Raw genomic sequence first — 21,697 nt, 5'->3', positions numbered from 1 at the left:
TCAGTTTCACATATGTTAATCTTCAATTGTGACCTGTTCAGAAGCAAATTTATTAAAATACCACTACAAGAGGCAGCTTCAAAAAGCACGGTGACAGAACAACAGTGATTTTCATTAAAATCCAAGCCAAAATAACTTCAGGGACAGGATATGAGGCAGCCCAGGTTTATAAAATGGGTACGTGCATCTGTGTGGCACAAAATACACGGTGGGCAATGTGCTATTTGCTGTTACGCTGCAGCAGAAACAACTCAAGAATGCTGGGAAACCACCACTTACCACTTTGCAGATGACTTGGGACAATTGACCTAAAGTTTGAGTTAGCACATGGGGAAAGACTTTTATGGTGAACTTATTAGGAGTATGGCGCTAAAAGCCTACCATATGCAGAACTTTGCTCAGAAGATTAAATGAGTGGGGTAGAGTCTATGATAAAGTGGATTATACATGATAGAGTCATGGGGGAAAAATTCGGTTGCTTTGTGCCCGGGCGCGGCGATGTTTGCGCCGCTCGCGAAATTGACCAGACATTTTGCGGTGGCGCTAAACACTACCGCCACAATTTCCTGCACCCGCAGATCATGACGTCAGTCGCGTGAGCAGCGCCCTGGACCGGATATTGAGTGGTGCCCCCTGCCTTTCCGCCTGCTGCTAGCAACGACAGGTTGAGGGGAACGTTTTGCAGTCGGGAAGGGACTGGGGGAGCGCTATTTAAAGCCGACCACTTCCTGCCTTTTTTTGTCGGCGACATTTTTGTACCACGCATTCTGAGAGAGAGAGTGAGAGACTTCTGGAGAGATTCAACACTGTGTGAAGGAGTTTTGGGTACTGAGCAGCACTTTGCAGGCTCATTTTGATTTGACCTTCCTTGCATCGATTTAGAAGGGACTATGGGGGCTGCACTCTGAGCTCTTTCCCTGGGTCTCTCCATTGTTCTTTCCAGCAGATTTGATGTACAGGTCTCTCCAGGCTGAGATTCAAGGCTGCAATGAGCAGGATGTGGATGGAGAGCAAGATCGACCCTCCCCTTTAAGAACTGGCCGGCGCCAGTGTGTGTGTTCCATTGCTGACTGACATCACATGAGCTTCACCAGCGCTCTGAGGTAGCGCCTCGCTCCTCTGCATTAGCGCCTTAAGAGAGGTAGCGCTTGATTTAGCGCGCGAATCACCTCCAGGTGCGATAGAAGCCATGTTTGCAGTCGGAGGTGATAATTAGCGGCAGGCGCTAAACATTGTGCCCTAAACGGGGTGATACCGAATTTTTCCCCCATAGTCATAACGGCACAGAAAGAGACCATTCAGCCCATCGAGTCCGTGCCAGCTATCTGTAGAGCAATCCAGTCAGTCCCATTCCTCCGCTGTATCCCCATAGCCCTGCAAATTTATTTCCCTCAAGTGCCTATCCAGTCTCCCTTTGAAAACATTGAGTGTCTCCGCTTCCACCACTTCTGTCGCCAGGTTATCCCCACTCGCTGCGTAAAAAAGTTTTCCCTCACATCCCCCCTGTATCTCTCGCCCAAAACCTTAAATCTGTGTCCCCTAGTCCTTTTAACATCAACTAGTGGGAACAGCCTTCCCCCGTCTAGCCTATCCAATCCTGTCATAATCTTGTACACCTTTAACAAATCACCCCTCAACCTCCTTTTCTCTAATGAAAACAAATCCAGCTTCTCCAACCTGTCCTTGTAGCTAAGAGCCCCCATCCCCGGAACCATTCTGGTAAATCGCCCCTGCACCCTCTCAAGGGCCTTCACATCCTTCCTAAAGTGTGGTGACCAGAACTGGATGCAATACTCCAGTTGTGGCCTAACCAGCGCTTTATAAAGGTTCAGCATAACTTCTCTACTTATGAAGCCCAAGATCCCATATGCTTTGTTAACCACTCTTTCAGTATGTCCCGCCACCTTCAGGGACCTATGCACATTTACTCCCAGGTCCCTCTGTCCCTGCACACTCTTTAAAACTGTGCCATTAAGTGTATATTGCCTCTCCCTGTTCCTTCTGCCAAAATGCATCACCTCACACTTCTCTGTATTAAATTCCATCTGCCACTTGTCTGATGTATGGAAGGAACAGACTAAAGATCCTTTTTCATTCTGTACTTTCTTGGATTTTTTTCAAATAGTACATTTAACAATATACAAATGTTTAGAAATGTTTTATTACTCACCCAATGGCTGGGTGAGTTTAGCCAATGAGTAGCAGAACCATACAAACTAGAAATGTCCCAGGTTCAGTGTTGAGGTTGAGCTGGTTGATTTCAGCCAAGTGACAGTCGAGACGCCACAGTTGGCCTCCGATTTTGGGTTAGGGAGGGTGCGTGTTGGGTGAGACCGCGATATGCCTTGGTTGTGATGTCCTCTACCCGCCTCCCCTCCCCTGGAAACGGCTTACCAGCCTTCACAGCCAGGGCTCACGCCACAAAGTGCAACCAATAAATGTAATGTGATTATTTTTAAAAAGAGATTTTGTATCCTTAAAACTAAATCTAATTTGTAACTCTATGTCCGTAATTGATGGCAATTTTGGAAAACTATTTAAATCACAACTCCCCGGGAGACCGTTCAAGTACAGTTTCTTGGTCTTCTATGCTCCCAACAACCACCAAAATCAAATTCTTGGGAATGTTGCCTAATATTAAAAAAATAAATGTCAAAATTGATTAATGACTTGCCTTGCATAAACATGCATTTTCATTTGAAGTTTCAAGCATTTTGCTAATTAAACTGCATCAAAAGTTAAAGGTGCATATCCTCAGTATAATCATTTTCTATAATGGAGACTAGAGATCATGTGCAGCTTAGCAGCTGAATAGATTATCCATTAACAGTGTTTGTTAGAAACTTCCAGACTTAAGAGACACTGGTGTACACAGATGAATCTTATTACACGGTGCCAGAAGAATTAAAAATTAAATTGTATTAAAAAAAACACTGAAGCTGACTGGAAGAAATGACTAAAATACAAGCTCCGAATTGAAAGCACAACATGGAACATTAAGGGAAAAAAAGCAAATCTGTGTAATTTATATGTTAGCTGCAGCTACTATAGATAATAGCAGGCTCGACAGGCTGTATGGCTTACTCCTGCTTTTATTTCTTATGTTGTTTCTTATGTTCTTATAAAAGAAGAATCAGAAGGATTCAATCCTCCTTACTTTGGGAATGAAGTTGTAAATGTATAACACATTTACATGGGATACAACAGATGATGAAAATGTAGAAAGTTATAGTGAAGTTTGAGGATTTTTGCTAGCCAAGGAAGAATACTGCATCTGAAATGTATGTTTACTTCTTAAAAAAAAAACAAGAGCGAGGAGCCAATTGATCGCTTTTGGTGTGTTGAATAAACTCTCAGATGCTTGTACAAAAGCAAAATACTATGGATGCTTGAAATTTGAAATAAAAACAGAAAATGCTTGAAATACTCAGCAGGTCAGGCAGCATATGTGGAGTGAGAAACAGAGTTAACGTTTCAGATCAATGACCTTTCGTCAGAACTGGAAAAAGTTAGAGGATGCAATGGAGAAAGTGGGAGAATGGAATAGAGTCCTTACAGGAAGCGGGGTGGGAGGGCAGCATGGTGGCATAGTGGTTAGCACTGTTGCCTCACAGCGCCAGGGACCCGGGTTCAAATCCGGCCTCGGGTGACTGTCTGTGTGGAGTTTGCACATTCTCCCCGTGTTTGCGTGGGTTTCCTCCGGGTGCTCCGGTTTCCTCCCACAGTCCAAAGATGTGCGGGTTAGGTTGATTGGCCATGATAAAATTGGCCCTTAGTGTTAGGGGGGGATTAAATACATGGGGTTACGGGGATAGGGCTTGGGTGGGATGGCTGTCGGTGTAGGGACCGGGTGCTAGGGTTTGGATGATCAGCCATGATCTCGTTGAATGGCGGAGCGGGCTCGAAGGGCCGAATGGCCTACTCCTGCTCCTATCTTCTATGTTTCTATGTCCAGGTAGTTGTGGGAGCCAGTGGGCTTATAGTGGATGTTTGTCGATAACCTATCCCCAGAAATGGTGACAGAGAAGTCGAAGAAGGGAAGAGTTGGAGATGGACCATGTGAAGGTGAAGGAAGGGTGGCAATTAGAAGCAAAGTGAATGAAATTTTCTAGTTCAGGATGAGAGCAGGAAATGACACCAATACAGTCATCAATGTACCGCTCCACTCCCACTCTAACCTCTCTGTCTTCGGCCTCCTCCTGAAGGGATAATTACAAGTCCTAGCCCTTCTCAGGCTACCCCAGATCAGGTGTATTCCCCAGACGTTCACCTTCAACTAAAGTTAGAGATAGCCGAATTCTATAAGATGCTTAAATGGGTCTAAAGGTTCAGGCTATCTCTCCCTAAAGGAAAGGAACGACTGAAGATGTTACCATCCTCCAGATAGCACTTTTAATAAGTTTAACTAGACTGTAACCTTCCGGATATTATGAGGGTCCAGAATACCACCCAGAATTCTGCAACTCCTTATAAAAGGATGTACAGAAATTGGGTTTGCGAGTTTATACAGAAATACTCTTTGAGACAATTCTAAAAATATATAGTTTTATTTAAGAGCTGACATTCATTTAACAGGTGTTGAGTCAGTCGCAACATTAACAATTCAAAATACAAATAGCTTACATTTCTTATTTCTCAGAGATCCTTATTCTCAAATCTTTACTTCGTTACATTTCTACATTTCTTACTTATTTCTAAATCCAGAACATCCACCAAAATCAAATATCTTGATTATCCGAGACTCAAAGTTAAAAACTTACAGATGGTGCCTGTAAAGTTGAGAAACGCTTGGTCTGTTCAGCGACTTCTGACTTTCTGTTTGAAAAGGTCTATCTTTTATACCCTTTTTGCAGTGGTTTATTCTTTGAAGTTCCCTGCTGATGTAAGCTAACTGTCTTTATTGATACCTCTGTTGAATGCTTTCTAACTGTCAATTCAACTATTGCATGCATAATTATGTCTCTACCTTTTAGGTGTTCCAAAAACTATCATAAAAACAATATGACAGCAATGGTTTCTGTTTGATGCCATTCTTATCGAAGATTTTCCATTCAATTCTTAATATTGGCTTTACTGGTTTTAACAGACGTTGAGTCTCCTAACTGCTCCAAGTTCAATATAAACGCAATGTAATTGCTTGGTGTATCTATTGAAGTCGTATCTTCAAAGTGTTCTTGTTGGTATCACATTTACTATGTATAAATTAAAGACACTTTGACTCAGTGTTTACTTGTTTTCCAGCTATCTCAATTGGTTGCATATTTAATCTTGTTTCCTGTCTTCCAAGTTTAACATTAAAAACTATTTGACCAGCAGGTGTTTCTTTTTACTTGATGTCATCTTTTCAAAGGCACATGCCTCTTTTAATATTTGTGTTTCTGTTCAATGTGTTGGTTTCCAACACTTCAAGCTGGGCATTTCATTGTGTTCCCTCCAAACTCCAGACCTTTCGGAAGCGCCAAACTGCCATTTCAATAGGGTCATTGTTTTCGTATATTTAACCAATTCCCATTTCAAAGCTTGTATGTTTACAACTTGTGTTATCTACTGATCTTTATCTCAGAAGCCTGTTTTCTGTTTGCAGCCTGTGTCTCCGAGGCTTTAGATTTTTAAACCCAGTATATCATGTATTAATATCAGAATTCTGTTCATATTATGGTGTATCTCTTGAAATATGGCTTATTCTGTCACACTCCACTATTCCAACGAAGCTCAACGTAAGCTCGAGGAACAGTGCCTCATCTTTCGATTAGGTACTTTACAGCCTTCTGACTCAACATTGAGTTCAACAATTTCAGACCATAACCTTTTCCTCTATTTCTTTGGACGGCAGATGTTTCTGCCATTCCCATTTTACACCTCTTCTAGACCCATCTCTCGTTTCTTTACCTGTCCCATTACCATCTCCTTTGCCTTGTACAATCATAGCTTTTGTCATTTAATCATTCCTGCCTTCCACCCTATCAAAGACCTTCCCCTTTGTTCTTTCCGCCCCTCCCCACTTTCCTTGTCCCTGTACTTGCTTAAAACCTGTTACATCTCTAACTTTTTCCAGTTCTGACAAAAGGTCATCGACCTGAAACATTTTAACTCTTGTTTCTCTCTCCCCAGATGCTGCCAGACCTGATGAGTATTTCCAGCATTTTGTGTTTTTCTCCGATGCTTGTGGTGGACTTCGAGTCACGGAGTTGTGGTGGAAAGAGTGCAATGAATACATTTCTCGGGGTGGGGGGAAACTCGGAGACAGAAGCCCAAACTGATTGGAGATAAAAAGATTTGTGGAAATGTTCTGTGGGCATGAATCAATCCCCAGTATTCAGACATTTAGCAAGTGTGGTTTTAAAAAAAAAAAATCACTTCTTCTTAGGCGGAACCGAGGATGATTTCCTTCCACATTTAAAAATGAGTTCTCAGGTGACTGATGAGTCCAATGTGGGACCTACAGTCTCTGTCACAGGTGAGGCAGACGGTGGTTGAAGGGACGGGTGGGTGGGGTGCTTGGGTTGACGTGCGCTCCTTCTGCTTTTTGCGTTTGGTTTCCGCTTGCTCCCGGCGAAGAGACTTCCCGGATGCTTCTCCTCCACTTTGTGCGGTCTTGGGCCAGGGATTCCCAGGTGTCGGTGGGGACGTTGCACTTTTTCAGGGAGGCTTTGAGGGTGTCCTTGAAGCGTTTCCTCTGCCCACCTGGGGCTCTCTTGCCGTGTTGGAGCTCCGAGTAGAGCGCTTGTTTTGGGAGTCTTGTATCGGGCATGCGGACGATGTGGCCCATCCATCGGAGTTGATCGAGCGTGGTCAAAGCTTCGATGCTGGGGATGTTGGCCTGAGTGAGAACACTGACGTTGGTGCACCTATCCTGCCAATGGATTTGCAGGATCTTGCGGAGGCAGCATTGGTGGTACCTCTCCAGTGCTTTGAGGTGCCTGCTGTACATGGTCCATGTCTCTGAAGCATACAGGAGGGCGGGTATCACTACTGCTCTGTAGACCATGAGCTTAGTGCTGGGTTTGAGGTCTTGGTCTTCAAACACTTCTTCCTCAGGCGACCGCTGGCTGCACTGGCACACTGAAGGCGGTGTTGGACTTTGTCATCGACGTCTGCCCTTGTTGACAGTAGGCTCCCGAGGTATGGAAAGTGGTCCACGTTGTCCAAGGCCTCGCCATGGATTTTGATAACTGGGGAGCAGTACTGTGTGGCGGGGGCAGGTTGGTAGAGGACTTTTTGTCTTACGGATGTTTAGTGTAAGGCCCATACTCTCGTACGCTTCTGTGAAGGTGTTGACGATGGTTTGGAGTTCGGCCTCAGAGTGTGCGCAGACGCAAGCGTCGTCTGCATATTGTAATTTGATGACAGAGGATGGGACGGCCTTGGATTCGGACTGGAGGCAACGGAGCTTGAACAGTTTCCTGTTTGTTCTGTAGACTTGCTCTACTCCAGCGGGGAGCTTACTGAGGGTGAGATGGAGCATTGCAGCCAGGAAGATCGAGAAGAGCGTTGGTGCGATGACACAGCCTTGCTTGACCCTGGTCCATACGTGAATTAGGTCTGTGGTAGATCCGTTTGTCAGGATCACGGCTTGCATGTCGTCGTGAAGCAGGCGGAGGATGGTGACAAACTTTTGAGGGCAGCCGAATTTGAGGCGGACACTCCATAATCCCTCACGGTTGATGGTGCCGAAGGCCTTTGTGAGGTCAGAGAAGGCCATGTACAGCGGTTGGTGCTGTTCCCTGCATTTCTCTTGTAATTGACGCGCAGTGAAGATTATGTACATTGTGCCCCTTAGTGGGCGGAATCCGCATTGCTACTCTGGGAGGAGCTCTTCAGCCACTGGGAGAAGGCGATTGAGGAGGATTCTTGCGAAGACTTTCCCTGTGGCAGACAGCAGGGAGACTCCTCTGTAATTACCGCAATCGGACTGGTCACCTTTCTTGAAGATGGTCACGATCACCATGTTTCTGAGATCCCCTGGCATGCTCTCCTCCTTCCAAATAAGAGAAATGAGTTCATGTATTTGCGCCAATAGTGCTTCTCTGCTATGTTTTAGCGCCTTGGCAGGGATTCTATCTGCTCCTGAGGCCTTGTTGTTCTTCAGTTGTCAGATGGCCTTTTCAACCTCATGCTGGGCTGGGGTTGTGCTGAGGTGGTGGCAGGTAGCATGCTGCGGGATGGAGTTGAGGACATTTGTGTCAAAGACAGAGTCTTGGTTAAGGAGATCTCCGAAGTGCTCCTTCCAGCAGGCACTGACTGCCTCTCTGTCCTTGATGAGTACCTCTCCGTTCTTGGCCCGCAGTGGGGTAGGACCTTGGGTGCTTGGGCCGTAGGTGGTCTTGACTGTGCTAAAGAATCCACGCACGTTGTGGTTGTCGGCTAGCTGCTGTATCTCCTGCGCTTTCTCCACCCACTATCTGTTCTTTAGGTCATGAGTTTTTTGTTGGACCTCGGCCTTCAGGCGTCTGCAGAGCTGCTTTCCTGCTCTCGAGTTCTGTTGTTGTTTTCAGATCAGGAATGCCTTGTGCTTGCGGCTTATTAGCTCCTGGATCTCCTGGTCATTCTCGTCGAACTAGTCTTGGTGTTTCCTGGTCGAGTGACCGAGCGTCTCTTCACAGGTGCTAATTATGGAGGCCTTGAGTGCTGACCAGGCGCTGTGGACACTCTGTGTCTCTGAATCACTGGGAGTCATCAGGTTGGTTGTGAGGCGCAGGCTGAATAGGGTTTTCTTAGCAGGGTCTTTGAGTGCTCCAGTGATGATTTTCCTGCGGCATTGCCTCTGTTGCCGCCGCTGTTTTGGGGCTACATTGATGGAGATGACAGAGCGGATTAGGCGGTGGTCTGTGCAGCAGTCGTCGGCTCCTGTCATGGCGCAGGTGATGCAGACGTCCTTGCGGTCCCTCGCTTGGACGATGTGGTAGTCCAGCAGATGCCAGTGCTTGGAGCAAGGGTGTTGCCATGAAGCCTTGTACTTGTCTCTCTGACAAGGCCATGTTGTAAGCATTTCGTCAGTAGGAGGGTACCGTTGGAGTTGGCTTTCTCTACCTCCTCACTGCCGCTCACACCTCCCCAGAGGTCTGTGTCCTTTCCAACACTGGCATTGAAGTTGCCAAGGAGGATCAGCTTGTCGCCCGTTGGGACTCGGGACAGGGATTGTTCGAGGCTGGAGTAGAATTCCTCTTTGGTATCGTCTGTGGCTTCCAGTGTTGGGGCATACGCACTGATGACTGTAGTGCACTGGTTCCGGGCTAGGGTGAGCCGTAGAGTCATGAGGCATTTGTTTATTCCACAAGGGGAGTCTCTGAGATGTTCAACTAGCTAATTTTTTATGGTGAAGCCTACCCCATGGAGGCGGCGTTCTTCAGGTTTGCCTTTCCAGAAGTAGGTGCAACTACCGCCTTGCTCCTTGAGCTGGCCTTCCCCTGCCTGCTGGGTCTAGCTTAGGGCAGCGATGTCTATGTTGAAACGTCTGAGCTCCCAGGCAACAATAGCAGTACGGCGTTCCGGTCTGTCGCTGTTGGGGTTGTCCATGAGGGTCCTGACGTTCCAGGTCCCGAACTTCATTTTAAAGGGTGGAAGATGCCTGTGCGTGAATTCTTTTAACGGGTGGCCGTTGCACACCAGCTACCATGCGGGCTTGACAGAGCAAGGTCTTGGTCCAATGGCAAGAGGATCCAAGACGATTGGAGACCAGTCTCTGCTACATCGGCCTAGCACACTCACACAAACACACTCCTTCCCGCAGGTCCTCTCTGCCTGGGTTTCATAGGCTGCAGTGTGGTCCTTCTGACCCTGCTGCTGGTCCACGCTGTGCTACTCCTGGTCCTCAACCTCGCTCCTGGGCCTCCTCCTCGTCCTCGTTCCTGGGTCATGCCTTTCACGACCACCGGACGTCTCAATGCGCTTTACAGCCAATGAAGTACTGTCTTTTTGAAGTAGAGTCACTGTTGTAATGTGGGAAATGCGGCAGCCAATTTGCGCAAAGCAAGCTCCCACAAACAGCAATGTGATGATGACCAGATAATCTGTTTCTGTTATGTTGGTTGAGGGATAGGTATTGGCCAGGACACTGGATAACTCAAAGAAAATACCGCAGATGCTGGAAATCTGAAATAAAAACAGAAAATGCTGGAGATACTCCGCAGGTCAGGCAGCATCTCTGAAGAGAGAAACAGAGTTAACGTTTCAGGGCGATGACCTTTCGTCAGAACGGTCAACCTTCTGACTCGGAGGTAAGTGTGCTACCCACTGAGCCACAGCTGACACAAAGAAACAGGAAAAAATCAACAGCACTTTGTAGAGGCAGATGAACAAGATAATGAGTACAAATTTACAGCTGGAGAAGTGGAGACATGAAGTAAACTATTCCAAAAGAGTTGTTTGTGACAAAGAGGTTCATTAACATTGTGGACATTTCAGGTAGATAGTGGAGCTATGTGCAGTCTACTCCTTCTTAGAGTACAAGAATATTGTGGGAAATTCTGATGATCTCTTATCTCCAAAGGAGTTAAGTTAAGCAAATATTGAGTGTAATTTTCACCTTCACCAGTTGGGCAGTAACCTGTTGGAGCAGATTTCCCACCCATTATAGAACCTGACCGATTTTCATCCCATTGAAGTATTGAAGGTGAAAATTACCCCCATTGTATAATTGGTTTGTGATGCTTCCAGCAAGCAAATGATTCTTTATCCTAAAATATAATGAAAATGAGATGGCTGCATATGAATGGAGATGTACAAACTTGTGACATTTATTTCCTTCTGCATAGGTGTTGCTTATGGCTTTGTTAATTTTACTTCTTGGACTTGGATTTGGACTTGGCCTAAGATCATGTGTAACAGCAGGTATTTGATTCTACTTTTTCAACTTAAAAATTTGCAAAAATGTTATTTTTTGCATTATTGATAGTGTTCATGTTCTATTTTATCTTTTTATTGTGATTTCCTTTTAGCATTTCTGATAAAAGAAAATGACTGGTGCTGGTTTTATAACTTAAAATTAGTTGAAAAACAGGTAATTATTTTGTTTATAGACGTAAAGGTCAAGGTTCTATTTAGATGTATGGAAGTGTTGATTCAGCCTACAATCTGCTCTCTATCATGACCTCTATCGCACTTAAATAAACTTCTCTTACCCCAGAAGTAATTCATGCAAAACTCCAGGGCCAAGAGTTTCCACTTTGGGTACAATCAGGGATCCGGGCGCAAATTGCGCTAGTGTTTTTTTTTTGCTCAAGTTTCTGCTTAAACACATTTGCATATCACCGAATGTAAAATCTTCCATGAACCAGTGCAATCAGGCAGCGTTTTAGAACATAGAACCATTTACTAGTGACATTGGTGTACAGCAGTCAGTTTCTTAGTACAGTAAACTCTTGTTTAAACGGCACTTAATCATCCGGAATACTTTAAAAATCGGTAAATTAGATAACCGGTAATCTTGCCGAATCCATCCAGCACTCGTTTTGCCGAGTCCGAGTCTCCCGCGGTGGCCGAATTAGTCAGTGGTTTTTATTTTTGTTTGTGTTAAAAATGGCCTACCTCTCTGTTATCCAGAATTTTTCATCAACTGGCACCATCCTGGTCCCGTAGGAGCCAGATAAGAAAGAGTTTACTGTAAATTGAAAGAAAAATTTAAATATTTTAAACCATGCCAATTAGTGTCCTTGCTCCCAAAAAAGCTTAATTTTACGAGCCTCTTCGAAGGCCCACAAACAGGCGCAATCAGTGGAAACTCAATGGTGATTAATTCGATCTGGGGATGTGGTCAGTTTTGTGGGCAGGGCCGGCCTTCTAATGCGGTGTTTTTTTGAACTAGCACAAAAGTGCGCGGAAACTCAATTTGCGCTGGACGTAATTAGTACTTGAAATTCCTCTCTCTTTGCCGCTGGTTTGGCTGATTTTTGGGCGAATCAGTTTGAAAAACCAGCGCAACTTAGTGGAAACTCCTGCTCCAGATATCTGCTGATCATTGCAGAGTTGTTATTCAATCCTGAGTGTTGCTTTCTACAGAAAACATTTCTGTGGTCACAGCACTATCTTTTTCCAAGGATCATATGATCTCTTTGTACTTGGAGCTTTTTAATCTACAAATCCAATCCTAACTTATATATTTGTCCAGCTCTTTTTTTGAGAGAATTAATGCAAAGTTAACTGTTTTTGTTAGGAGTTTGCTTCATGTTCTCAAAGTGGGGGGGGGGGGTGGAAGAAGCAGAAAAAAGGGAAATCCTGTCATTTCTGATCTTGCTATGATTGTGGAGAGCTTGGCAAATGAGAGCAAGTTACCAATAAATGGGTAGGAAAATCGATCAGAAAGTGGTTTCAGCTCCTTTTGTGCACCACCTTGTGATGAATTACAAAGCAGCATTGGGAGAGAACCTATAAGTATGGAACTTAGCTGCCCTTTCCATCAGGGAATAGTGTGTGAAGAGGAGAGACTTAAAGGAGCTCAGCAACTTAGTTGCAGCAGTCCTAATCATTTATAATGTTACATCGAGTGCAGAGCACAGAAACAGGCCATTTGGGCCAACTGGTCTGTGCCGGTGTTTATGCTCCACATGAGCCTTTTCCTGCCCTACTTCTGTAATGATATCAGCAAATAGTGATGGTATTTGCCTGTTTGATTATTTATGCCTTACCAGCATATTTGCCCGATTGATTATTTATGCCTGACCAGCAGAGGGCATGTGAGAGACGAGCAGTTTAGTTTTAGTTTAGTTTTAGATGGATCTCTAAGATGGTGTCTCCTGTAATGCTGTTAACTGAGTTGAACATACTTTAGATAAAAAGACATCTCTTTCATGAATGTGTCGTCATTGAACCCACATACAAATCAATACATGGTGTCAGAAGTGATTGAAAGAGATGAAGAGGAAAAATCTGAAGTTAAATCAGCTCTCCACATATTAGCAAGCCAAAAGAGAACATCGTTACTTACCATTGGAGAATAGCTAACGAAGTGAAAAATGGAAGGTTTACACCCACCGGCGAAGCTTCAGTTGACAGGTAATGTGGCTGAAAATTGGAGGAGATTCAAACAACGTTTGGAGTTGTATTTAGCGGCAATCGGAGCTGACGAGAAAAGTGATAAAATGAAAGCGTCAGTGTTCTTGCATGTCGTGGGTGATGAAGCGCTGGAGGTGTATAATAACTTCACATTCGCTGCTGATGGAGACAAAATGAAGTTAGATAAAATAATGGAACAGTTTGAGGCCTACTGCATACCTAAACGTAACGTGACGTTTGAGAGGCACAGATTTTTCACGTGTACAGAAAACGTGAGAGACTATTGATCAGTATGTGACTGAACTGAGAAACCGAAGCAAAACATGTGAATTTGGGGGACTGACAGACTCGCTGATAAAAGACAGACTGGTGTGTGGTATTCCAGAAAATGGTCTAAGGGAAAGGCTGCTAAGAGAGCAAAATCTAGACCTGGGAAAAGCCATAGCACTGTGTAGGGCTACAGAGACTGTGAAGTCGCAGGCAAAGGAGCTGTTCAGTGACAGTAGCTGCAACATGGATGCAGTGAGAAAGAACGGACACAAACCGTTTAACAAAAAGAGCGCCAATGTGAAAAAAGAGGCGTGGCCAGCGAACAAAAATGAAAGGGGCAATCGAAAGTCATGTAGTCGATGCGGTACACAGCATCCACCAAAAAAGTGTCCAGCATATGGTAAAACATGCAATAGTTGCAACAAAAACAACCATTATGCCCGTTGCTGCAAGAACCAAGCGCAACAAAGCAAGGTCCATACAGTAGATGAAAACGAGATAGAGGAGTTCTATGTAGATGTTGTGTCTGAAAACAAAAAAGAAAAAAGAGACTGGATGTTGACACTAAAAGTGAATGGCATACACATTCCATTTAAATTGGATACTGGAGCACAAGTTAATGTGATATCAGAGACTGATTTTAAGAAAATTAGACCCAGACCAAAGATACATGGAACAAAAGTGAAAGTGACAGGATACTCAGGTACTGATATACCAGTGAAAGGAAGATGCATTGTCAAAGTGACACACAAGGACAGAGAGCACACGCTAGCATTAATCGTGGTGTCAAAGGATGTGCAAGCCATACTAGGTTTAAAAGCCTGTGAGAGACTGAACCTGGTAAAGAGAGTCCTCGTTGTGGAAAGCGAAGGAGAGACAGTCTATGATGAACTCATGAAAGAGTACAACGACCTATTTCAGGGTGTAGGCTGCCTTCCAGGAGAACACACGATCAGGGTAGATAAAAGTATGCCAACGGTCATACATCCATGCAGAAAAGTTCCGTTTGCTCTTCAAAAGCAACTGAAGGCAGAGTTGGACAGGATGGAAAGCCTGAACGTGATTCGGAAGATAGATGAGCCAACTGAGTGGGTGAGTTCCCTCGTCATTGTGGACAAAAAGAATGGAAAGCTCAGAATTTGCCTGGATCCAAGAGATCTAAACAGAGCAATAAAGAGAGAGCACTTCAAGCTTCCTACACGTGAGGAAATCATGTCACAGTTTGCAAATGCAAAGTATTTCAGCAAGTTAGATGCATCATCAGGATTTTGGCAGATGAAGCTGGCCGAGGCAAGTTCAAGACTGTGCACGTTCAACAGTCCATTTGGCAGATACAGATTCCTAAGGTTACCATTTGGCATTGCCTCAGCTCCTGAAGTGTATCACAAAACTATCCATATGATCTATGAGCACCTGGAGGGAGTTGATACATCAATGGATGACATCATAGTATGGGGAACCACGAGAACTGAGCATGACTAGAGACTGAAAAAAGTGCTGGAAGCAACAAGGAAAACAAACCTGAAGCTGAATAGAGAGAAATGCCAGCTCGGGGTGACAGAACTGACATTCGTGGGAGATATCCTTAGCAGTGAGGGCATCAGACCAGATCCCAGAAAAGTGTCCGCCATTGAGAATATGCCAAAGCCACAATGCAAAAAGGACGTGCAGAGGTTTAATGGAATGATCAACTACATGGGTAAATTCATATCCAACCTCTCAGAAAAGATGGCGCCACTGAGAAGACTAACTGAAAAGAACATAGAATGGGAATGGAATCATGAGCATGAGAAGTCATGGAGCGATCTAAAGAAACTGCTCACAGAGGAACCAGTTCTGAGGTTTTATGACCCAGCGAGACCCATCAAGATATCAGCAGATGCATCACAGAGTGGGCTCGGTGCTGTTCTTCTGCAAAAATATGACTACTGGCAACCTATTGCATATGCATCGCGCTCAATGACAGACTCGGAGACGCGATATGCTCAAATAGAAAAGGAGCTGCTCAGCATCACATACGCCTGTGAAAGATTTCACCAGTTTGTGGCAGGACAAGCAATCTGTGTAGAGACTGACCATAAGCCCTTGATTGCATTGTTCCAGAAGCCACTAAATAGCTGTCCGCTTAGAATACAAAGAATGATGATCACGCTGCAACGCTATACACTGAATGTTGCGTACACACCGGGTAAGCTGATGTATACAGCAGACACGTTGTCCAGAGCTGTTGACCCAAGTGAGCCCGCAAACACCAAAATGGATGAAAAAATGAACGCCTATGTGGACATGATCACAAGTGCACTGCCCATAGCAGATGCAAAAATGGAGCTCATAAAGACTGAGACAAGCAAAGATGAAACAATGAGACGACTGAGGAAAAGCATCTTGGATGGATGGCCCAACATGAAACAAGACTGCTTACCTAACATTGGCAGAGTACTGGAACTGCAGGGCGGAACTATCAGTGGTCGAAGACATCATCTACAAAGGAAGTAAAATAGTTATCCCAAAGAGTCTGAGAAAAGAGATGCTAAAAAGGATCCATGGAGGACATCTGGGAATCGAAAAGTGTAAGAAAAGAGCACGAAAGGTGATGTACTGGCCACGAATCAACCAAGATGTGACAAATGAGGTGTCAAACTGCACAATATGCCTGAAATATCGAGCAAGCAATCCGGTAGAACCACTAAAGCCACACCCAGCGCCAGACAGACCTTACCGGAAGGTAGGTGCTGACCTATTCGTATGTCAAGGGAAGGACTATCTTGTAGTCACAGACTATTACTCCCTGTATCCAGAGGTTTGTAGACTGTACACCACCACTGCAGATGCTGTGATAACATGTATGAAAGCCATATTCGCCAGACATGGCGTGGCAAGCGAGGTCTTCACAGACAACGGACCCCAGTTTTACAATGCAAGTTTCCGACACTTTGCCAAAGAGTGGGACTTTGTCCACACAACGTCAAGTCCTCACTATCCACAGTCCAATGGTCTAGTGGAAAAATCGGTCCAGACAGTGAAAAGACTGATGTACAAGGCAAAAGACAGTGGAACTGACTTCTACCAGAGCATGCTTGTATACCGCACAACGCCGCTCGAGTGTGGTAAGTCACCAGCCCAACTCCTTATGGGACGTCTGCTAAGGTCAAACCTACCCATCCCGGAGAACCTCCTGAAAACAAAAGAGGGGGAGAAAGTGAGGAAGTTCAAAGAACAACAGAAAGAAAAGCAAAAGTACTACTATGACAGAGGAACACAAAACCTACCTGAACTCCACACTGGTGACCAAGTAAGGTTCAAAGACAAAACAAACATATGGACTCCGAAGGGAACTGTCCTGAGTGAAGTTCAACCAAGATCATACACCATTCAGACAGATGAGGGTGCTGTTCTGCGAAGAAATCGTCGGGATCTTCTCATGGGACCAGCCACAGCAGGTCAAAAGACTGATACTGTTGAACAACCTGATCACACAGCAGGTCAAAAGACTGATAATGTTGAACAACCTGATCACACAGCTGAGAAATCATCATCTGAGGCAACAACTCAGATTCAAGGACAATCAATCAGAAAATCCTCAAGACGCGTGAAGCCTCCTAAAAGACTCATTGAGCAAGTTTAAGGACTCTTGTTATAGAAGGAAGTAATGTTATCTTATTCTTTCTTCAAGTTCTAGTGTATTTACATATTTCATGTGAACACACAAAACAAGGTTAAAAAACCTTGATAATGATAATGTAAGTTCATTAAGTGTTACAGTTAAAATGCAGAGTAATACAAAGAAAACATGTTGTTAGATAAAAGTAAAATACTTTTGTTTTAAGAAAGGGAGATGTAATGATATCAGCAAATAGTGATGGTATTTGCCTGTTTGATTATTTATGCCATACCAGCATATTTGCCTGATTGATTATTTATGCCTGACCAGCAGAGGGCATGTGAGAGACAAGCAGTTTAGTTTTAGTTTCGTTTCAGATGGATCTCTAAGATGGTGTCTCCTGTAATGCTGTTAACTGAGTTGAACATACTTTAGATAAAAAGACATCTCTTTCAGGAATGTGTCGTCATTGAACCCACACACAAATCAATACAACTTCATCTCACTCTGTCAGCGTAATATATGTGGGTAGAACAAATGAAGGACAGAGACACGATAAGTTGCTAGTTCATGTGCTTGCTTTACTAGGCTAGAATAAACTGAGCATGCTCATACTAAACCATGTGATAATACATTACACTGCTTTCCCTTTTTAAAAAAAAAGTATGTATTCCCCTTTCAAATACAACAAAACTATGGTCCCACCTTTCCCAGCATTACATGTACAACATAACAAAAAACCCTGTTTTTTTTTGAATGACCTACGAATCCAGTTTAATAACAGGTTTGCGGCGCCTTCCTGATCTCTTTACAAAATGTTTTGGTGTTGAACCAATTTTCAGGCTGTTTTGTTTTGGTTTCTATCTCCCGACTTGTTTGATCCTGGTACTTCAGTTACTGAAGCCTGAACTGAGTCAAACTTATGTATGAGTTCATGATCAAGTGGTTCATGATCACATCTTGGTTCATCTCTAGCAGAGATCATTTGATCTACATGAACACTTCGGTTTTTGTCACCAATTTCAACCAAATATCTCTTGGTTCCTCCAACCTCTACTATGGTTCCTACATCCCACTTGTGTGAATTCAACTTTCCAGGGGGACTGAGAACACAAACACAAGCGTTTTGTTTGAAACTGCGTTTTTTTTGATTGCTGTCATAATAACGTTTCTGACTCAACTGTTCCTGTTCAACTCTTGAGGCCAAATTTGGTTGAACAAGACTCAGTCGTGTGCTCAATCTCCTCTTCATCAAGCGTTCTGCTGGGGTATGTCCAGTTGTAGTGTGCGGAGTAGTTCTGTACTTCAGCAAGAAATTTGCCAAATGTTGTTTCATGCCGAGTCCTGAACAACCCTGCAACACTTGCTTTTTGAGAGCTTCTTTTACTATTCTGACTGACCTTTTGGCTGCTCCATTTGAAGCTGGATGATATGATGGAATGAAAGTGTGTTTGATACCATTCCGTTTCATGAATTCTTGGAATACAGCAGAACAGAACTGAGGGCCATTGTCAGAAACAAGCTCTTCAGGTAAGCCATGACATGCAAAGATAGATCTCAACTCATCTATGGTACGTTCAGTTGTAGTATTTTAACCCATGTGTTTCACTTCAATCCACTTTGAGTGACTATCTACAAGTACCAGGAAATAATCATTTGCTTTCTCACAGAAGTCTACATGCACTCTCTGAAATGCCTACTTGGCCATGACCAGGGTTGTAGTGGAGTTTTGGGTGGTTTGTTTCTGCAATTTTGGCAAATGCTGCTTTTACTGACAAGTGATTCAAGATCACTGTCTAATCCAGGTCAGTAAACAAAGCTTTTTGCAATTGCTTTCATACTGACGATCCCTGGATGTTCAATATGAATTTCGGCCAGAATTTTATCTCTCAAAGAAGTAGGTACCACCACTCTGTTTCCCCACTTGATACAACCTTGCTCACAAGACAATACAGTACAACGGTTATGGAATGGTTTCAATTCTGTGTCCATACACTGATCAGGCCATCCATTCAAGGTTTTTTCATACACTCTAGTCGCTCCGGATCCAGTTTGATGACACCGTTGTCCACCCAGTAGCCAAGGATGTTGACTGATGGTACTGATTTCACAGATTTGGACTCATTTAAGGTTAAGTTGCGATGATGGAGAACGTCAAAAAATTTCTGGAGGTTGGCATCGTGCTCCTTCTGGTCATGACCAGCAATGGTGATATTATCCAGATATGGAAAAGTGTCCGTTAAGTTCTCCTGTTTGACTAGGCTATCCATTGCCCATTGAAAGACGGCCACCCCATTGGTGACCCCAAATGGAAGGCGACAAAACTGGTAAAGCCAACCATTGGCCTCAAAGGCCGTATACTTCTTGTCAGAGTCCTTTAACAGCACTTGATGATAGCGTTCTTTAAATCAAAAGTTGAAAATACCTTGTAGTTGGCAAGGTTATTGACCATGTCATCGATGCGTGGTAGTGGGTAGGCATCCAGGTTGGTATACTGGTTAATAGTTTGTGAGTAATCGATGCAAAGACCTTTCTTGTGTTGCTTCAGAGGATTTTTAACAACGACGACTTGAGCCCGCCAGGAAGATGAACATGGCTCAATGATACCGTTAGCTAGAAGGCGAGAGATTTCTGTCTCGATAAAGGATTGATCATCTTGGCTGAAACGTCGTGATTTAGTGACTATGGGCTTACATCGGGGGGAAAGATTGGCAAACAAGGAGAGCTCGTCGAGCGAAGCCGCTGAAAGCGCACAAAACGATACTTTGGAAATAGTAAGCTCCGGCTTTGACCCTCCAAACTCGAAAGTGAGTCTTTTGTGTTGTTTCTGGAAATCCTGTCCCAGGAGCACAGCACTGCATAGGTTCTTGAGCACCCCGAGCTGGGTGGAGAAATAAGTGCGGCCATTGAGAATAAGGTTGACAAGACAAAAGCCGGAAGAATTGGTGGTCAGTGTCGTCAGAGCCATTGCAATTTCCCTGTCAGAGGGGTAAATACGCAGTTTTAACTTACTGACAGCCCGCTCAGTAATGAAGCTGTCAGAGCTGCATGAGTTGATTAGTGCACTCAAAATGTGTCCATTTACCGAAACCTTCGTGGCTGCATGGGACAGACTTTGGGGGAAAAAGAGCTGTGATGGGAGGAGGGGCAGTTTTACCCTTGACAGCTGTAACCTTAGTAGTGGTTCTTGGGTGGAGGAGCAGTTTTATAAATAGTAGCTGCAAAACTAACAGGAGCTCGCGACTGGTATACCTTAGAAAAGTGGCCTTTCTTACTAACAGCAGCTCTTGACTGGCATACCTTAGAAAAGTGACCTTTCTTGCTGCAATGATTGCAGGTTGCGTTACGAGCAGGACAAAATTTCCTATAATGGAACATACCTCCACAGAAGAAACACTTCCTTCCAGATTGCCAACATGCCGCTAGGGCGGGGTCGTCATCAGTGTAGGTTTCTAGGGTAGGGTTGTCATCAGCCGGGTTGGAGTCGTCATCCATGAGGGCTTCCGCCCGAGGCCTATCGAAAGAGTCACTAAAAGTGATAGCAGCAGCCCGTGCACGTGGTGAAAGATAGGTGTCTGCATTCCTCTTTGCTAAGTCCAGAGAACATGCCTGGTCATAGGCAGCCTGTAACTTGAGGGTTTTATTCTCCAACAGACGCTGATATATGAAGGGGGACGCAATCCCATTAATAAAGGAATCACGAATTAACTCCTTCTGGTACTGCTCAGCTGTAACAGCTTTAAGATTACAATCCTTGCTGAGCCTGCGAAGTTTCTGAAGGAATTCATCCTGGGTTGTTGTCGAGTTGTGGCCAGTAGATGCCGAGCAAAAATTTCATTTGGGGACTTGACATATAGCTGCTGTAGTATTTGGATAGCGGCGTCATAGTCTACACAGTCTTCGATATAATCAAACACATGAGGGGATACATAATTAGCAAGCATTCGTAACTTGTTAGGAACATTCTCACCACACTCCTCAAGGAAGTTGCTAAAGGTACGATACCAGTGTTTCCATACCTTAGCGGCTGTAAGTGAATTCGGGTTCAGGTCGAGATGGGCGGGTCTGAGTAGTTTCTCCATGATGGATCGATTAATTGTCTGAGTTCCCTTCTATGGTTCGAGTCGTAGCTGGCTGCTCCTGAATCATCCAAAGTGTGGAGTCGATATCAAGTTGATTAAATTGACGTAATAAAACTCACTACGCACTTGGTTTGAGCATAAAGCAAGGCTTTAATCAACTTGTTTCAGAACATGGAGGTCTAGTTGTACTTCACTCGTTCCTTGTCTTACAAAATGTCCCTGGCAAGCTGGGGCCAACGTCCGAGTATTTATACTCCTTGGACGGCGCCACCAGCTGGCCGTCCAGTGTTATTTCACAAGTAGTTTCTTGATGAATGATGAGATTTATAACACTCTCTTTTCAGTACTGAGTCCTTTTGAGTCTCATCTGCAATCTCAATTGCATTCACGGGAAAGTCTTTGTCAACTGCACCTTGCGTGAAAATCTCACCTTCACTCCCAATACACGAGTCCTCATGTGGCAACCTGGACAAGGCGATTGCGTTTTGCTTTGAAGTGTGATATTCAATCGTGCAGTCATATGTGACAACAGCACTGCCCAATGTTGCATTCTTGATTCGGCCATTGCTGGTATGGCAGATATGGGCCCCAATATTGCTAGGTGTGGTTTGTGATCAGTTATCAGGGTAAACTTTCTGCCAATCAGGAACTGTTGGAATTTCTTGATTCTAAACATTATGGCGAGTGCTTCCTTTTCAATTTGACATTATGGGCATTCAACCTTTGAAGCACTATAAATCTAACATTTCTAGAT

At 44.2% G+C, this 21,697-nt stretch overlaps 1 protein-coding gene across 1 annotated transcript in view; it reads left to right on the top strand.

Annotated features, from left to right (window-relative positions):
* The window catches only part of LOC147112659 (venom phosphodiesterase 2-like), a 210,666-nt gene that overhangs the window by 37,340 nt on the left and 151,629 nt on the right, over positions 1–21,697 (top strand). Inside the window, exon 2 of the mRNA XM_085997122.1 lies at positions 10,755–10,830. Coding sequence (XP_085853248.1) covers positions 10,755–10,830 — 76 coding nt within the window. The remainder of the gene's footprint in view (positions 1–10,754; positions 10,831–21,697) is intronic.

Source organism: Somniosus microcephalus, chromosome 9, assembly GCF_052327205.1.
Source record: "Somniosus microcephalus isolate GS21.2 chromosome 9, FLI_Smic_1.0, whole genome shotgun sequence".
NCBI classification, from domain to species: Eukaryota; Metazoa; Chordata; class Chondrichthyes; order Squaliformes; family Somniosidae; genus Somniosus; species Somniosus microcephalus.
Note: the sequence above shows the minus strand (reverse complement) of the source record. Positions and strands in the feature narration are given on the sequence as shown.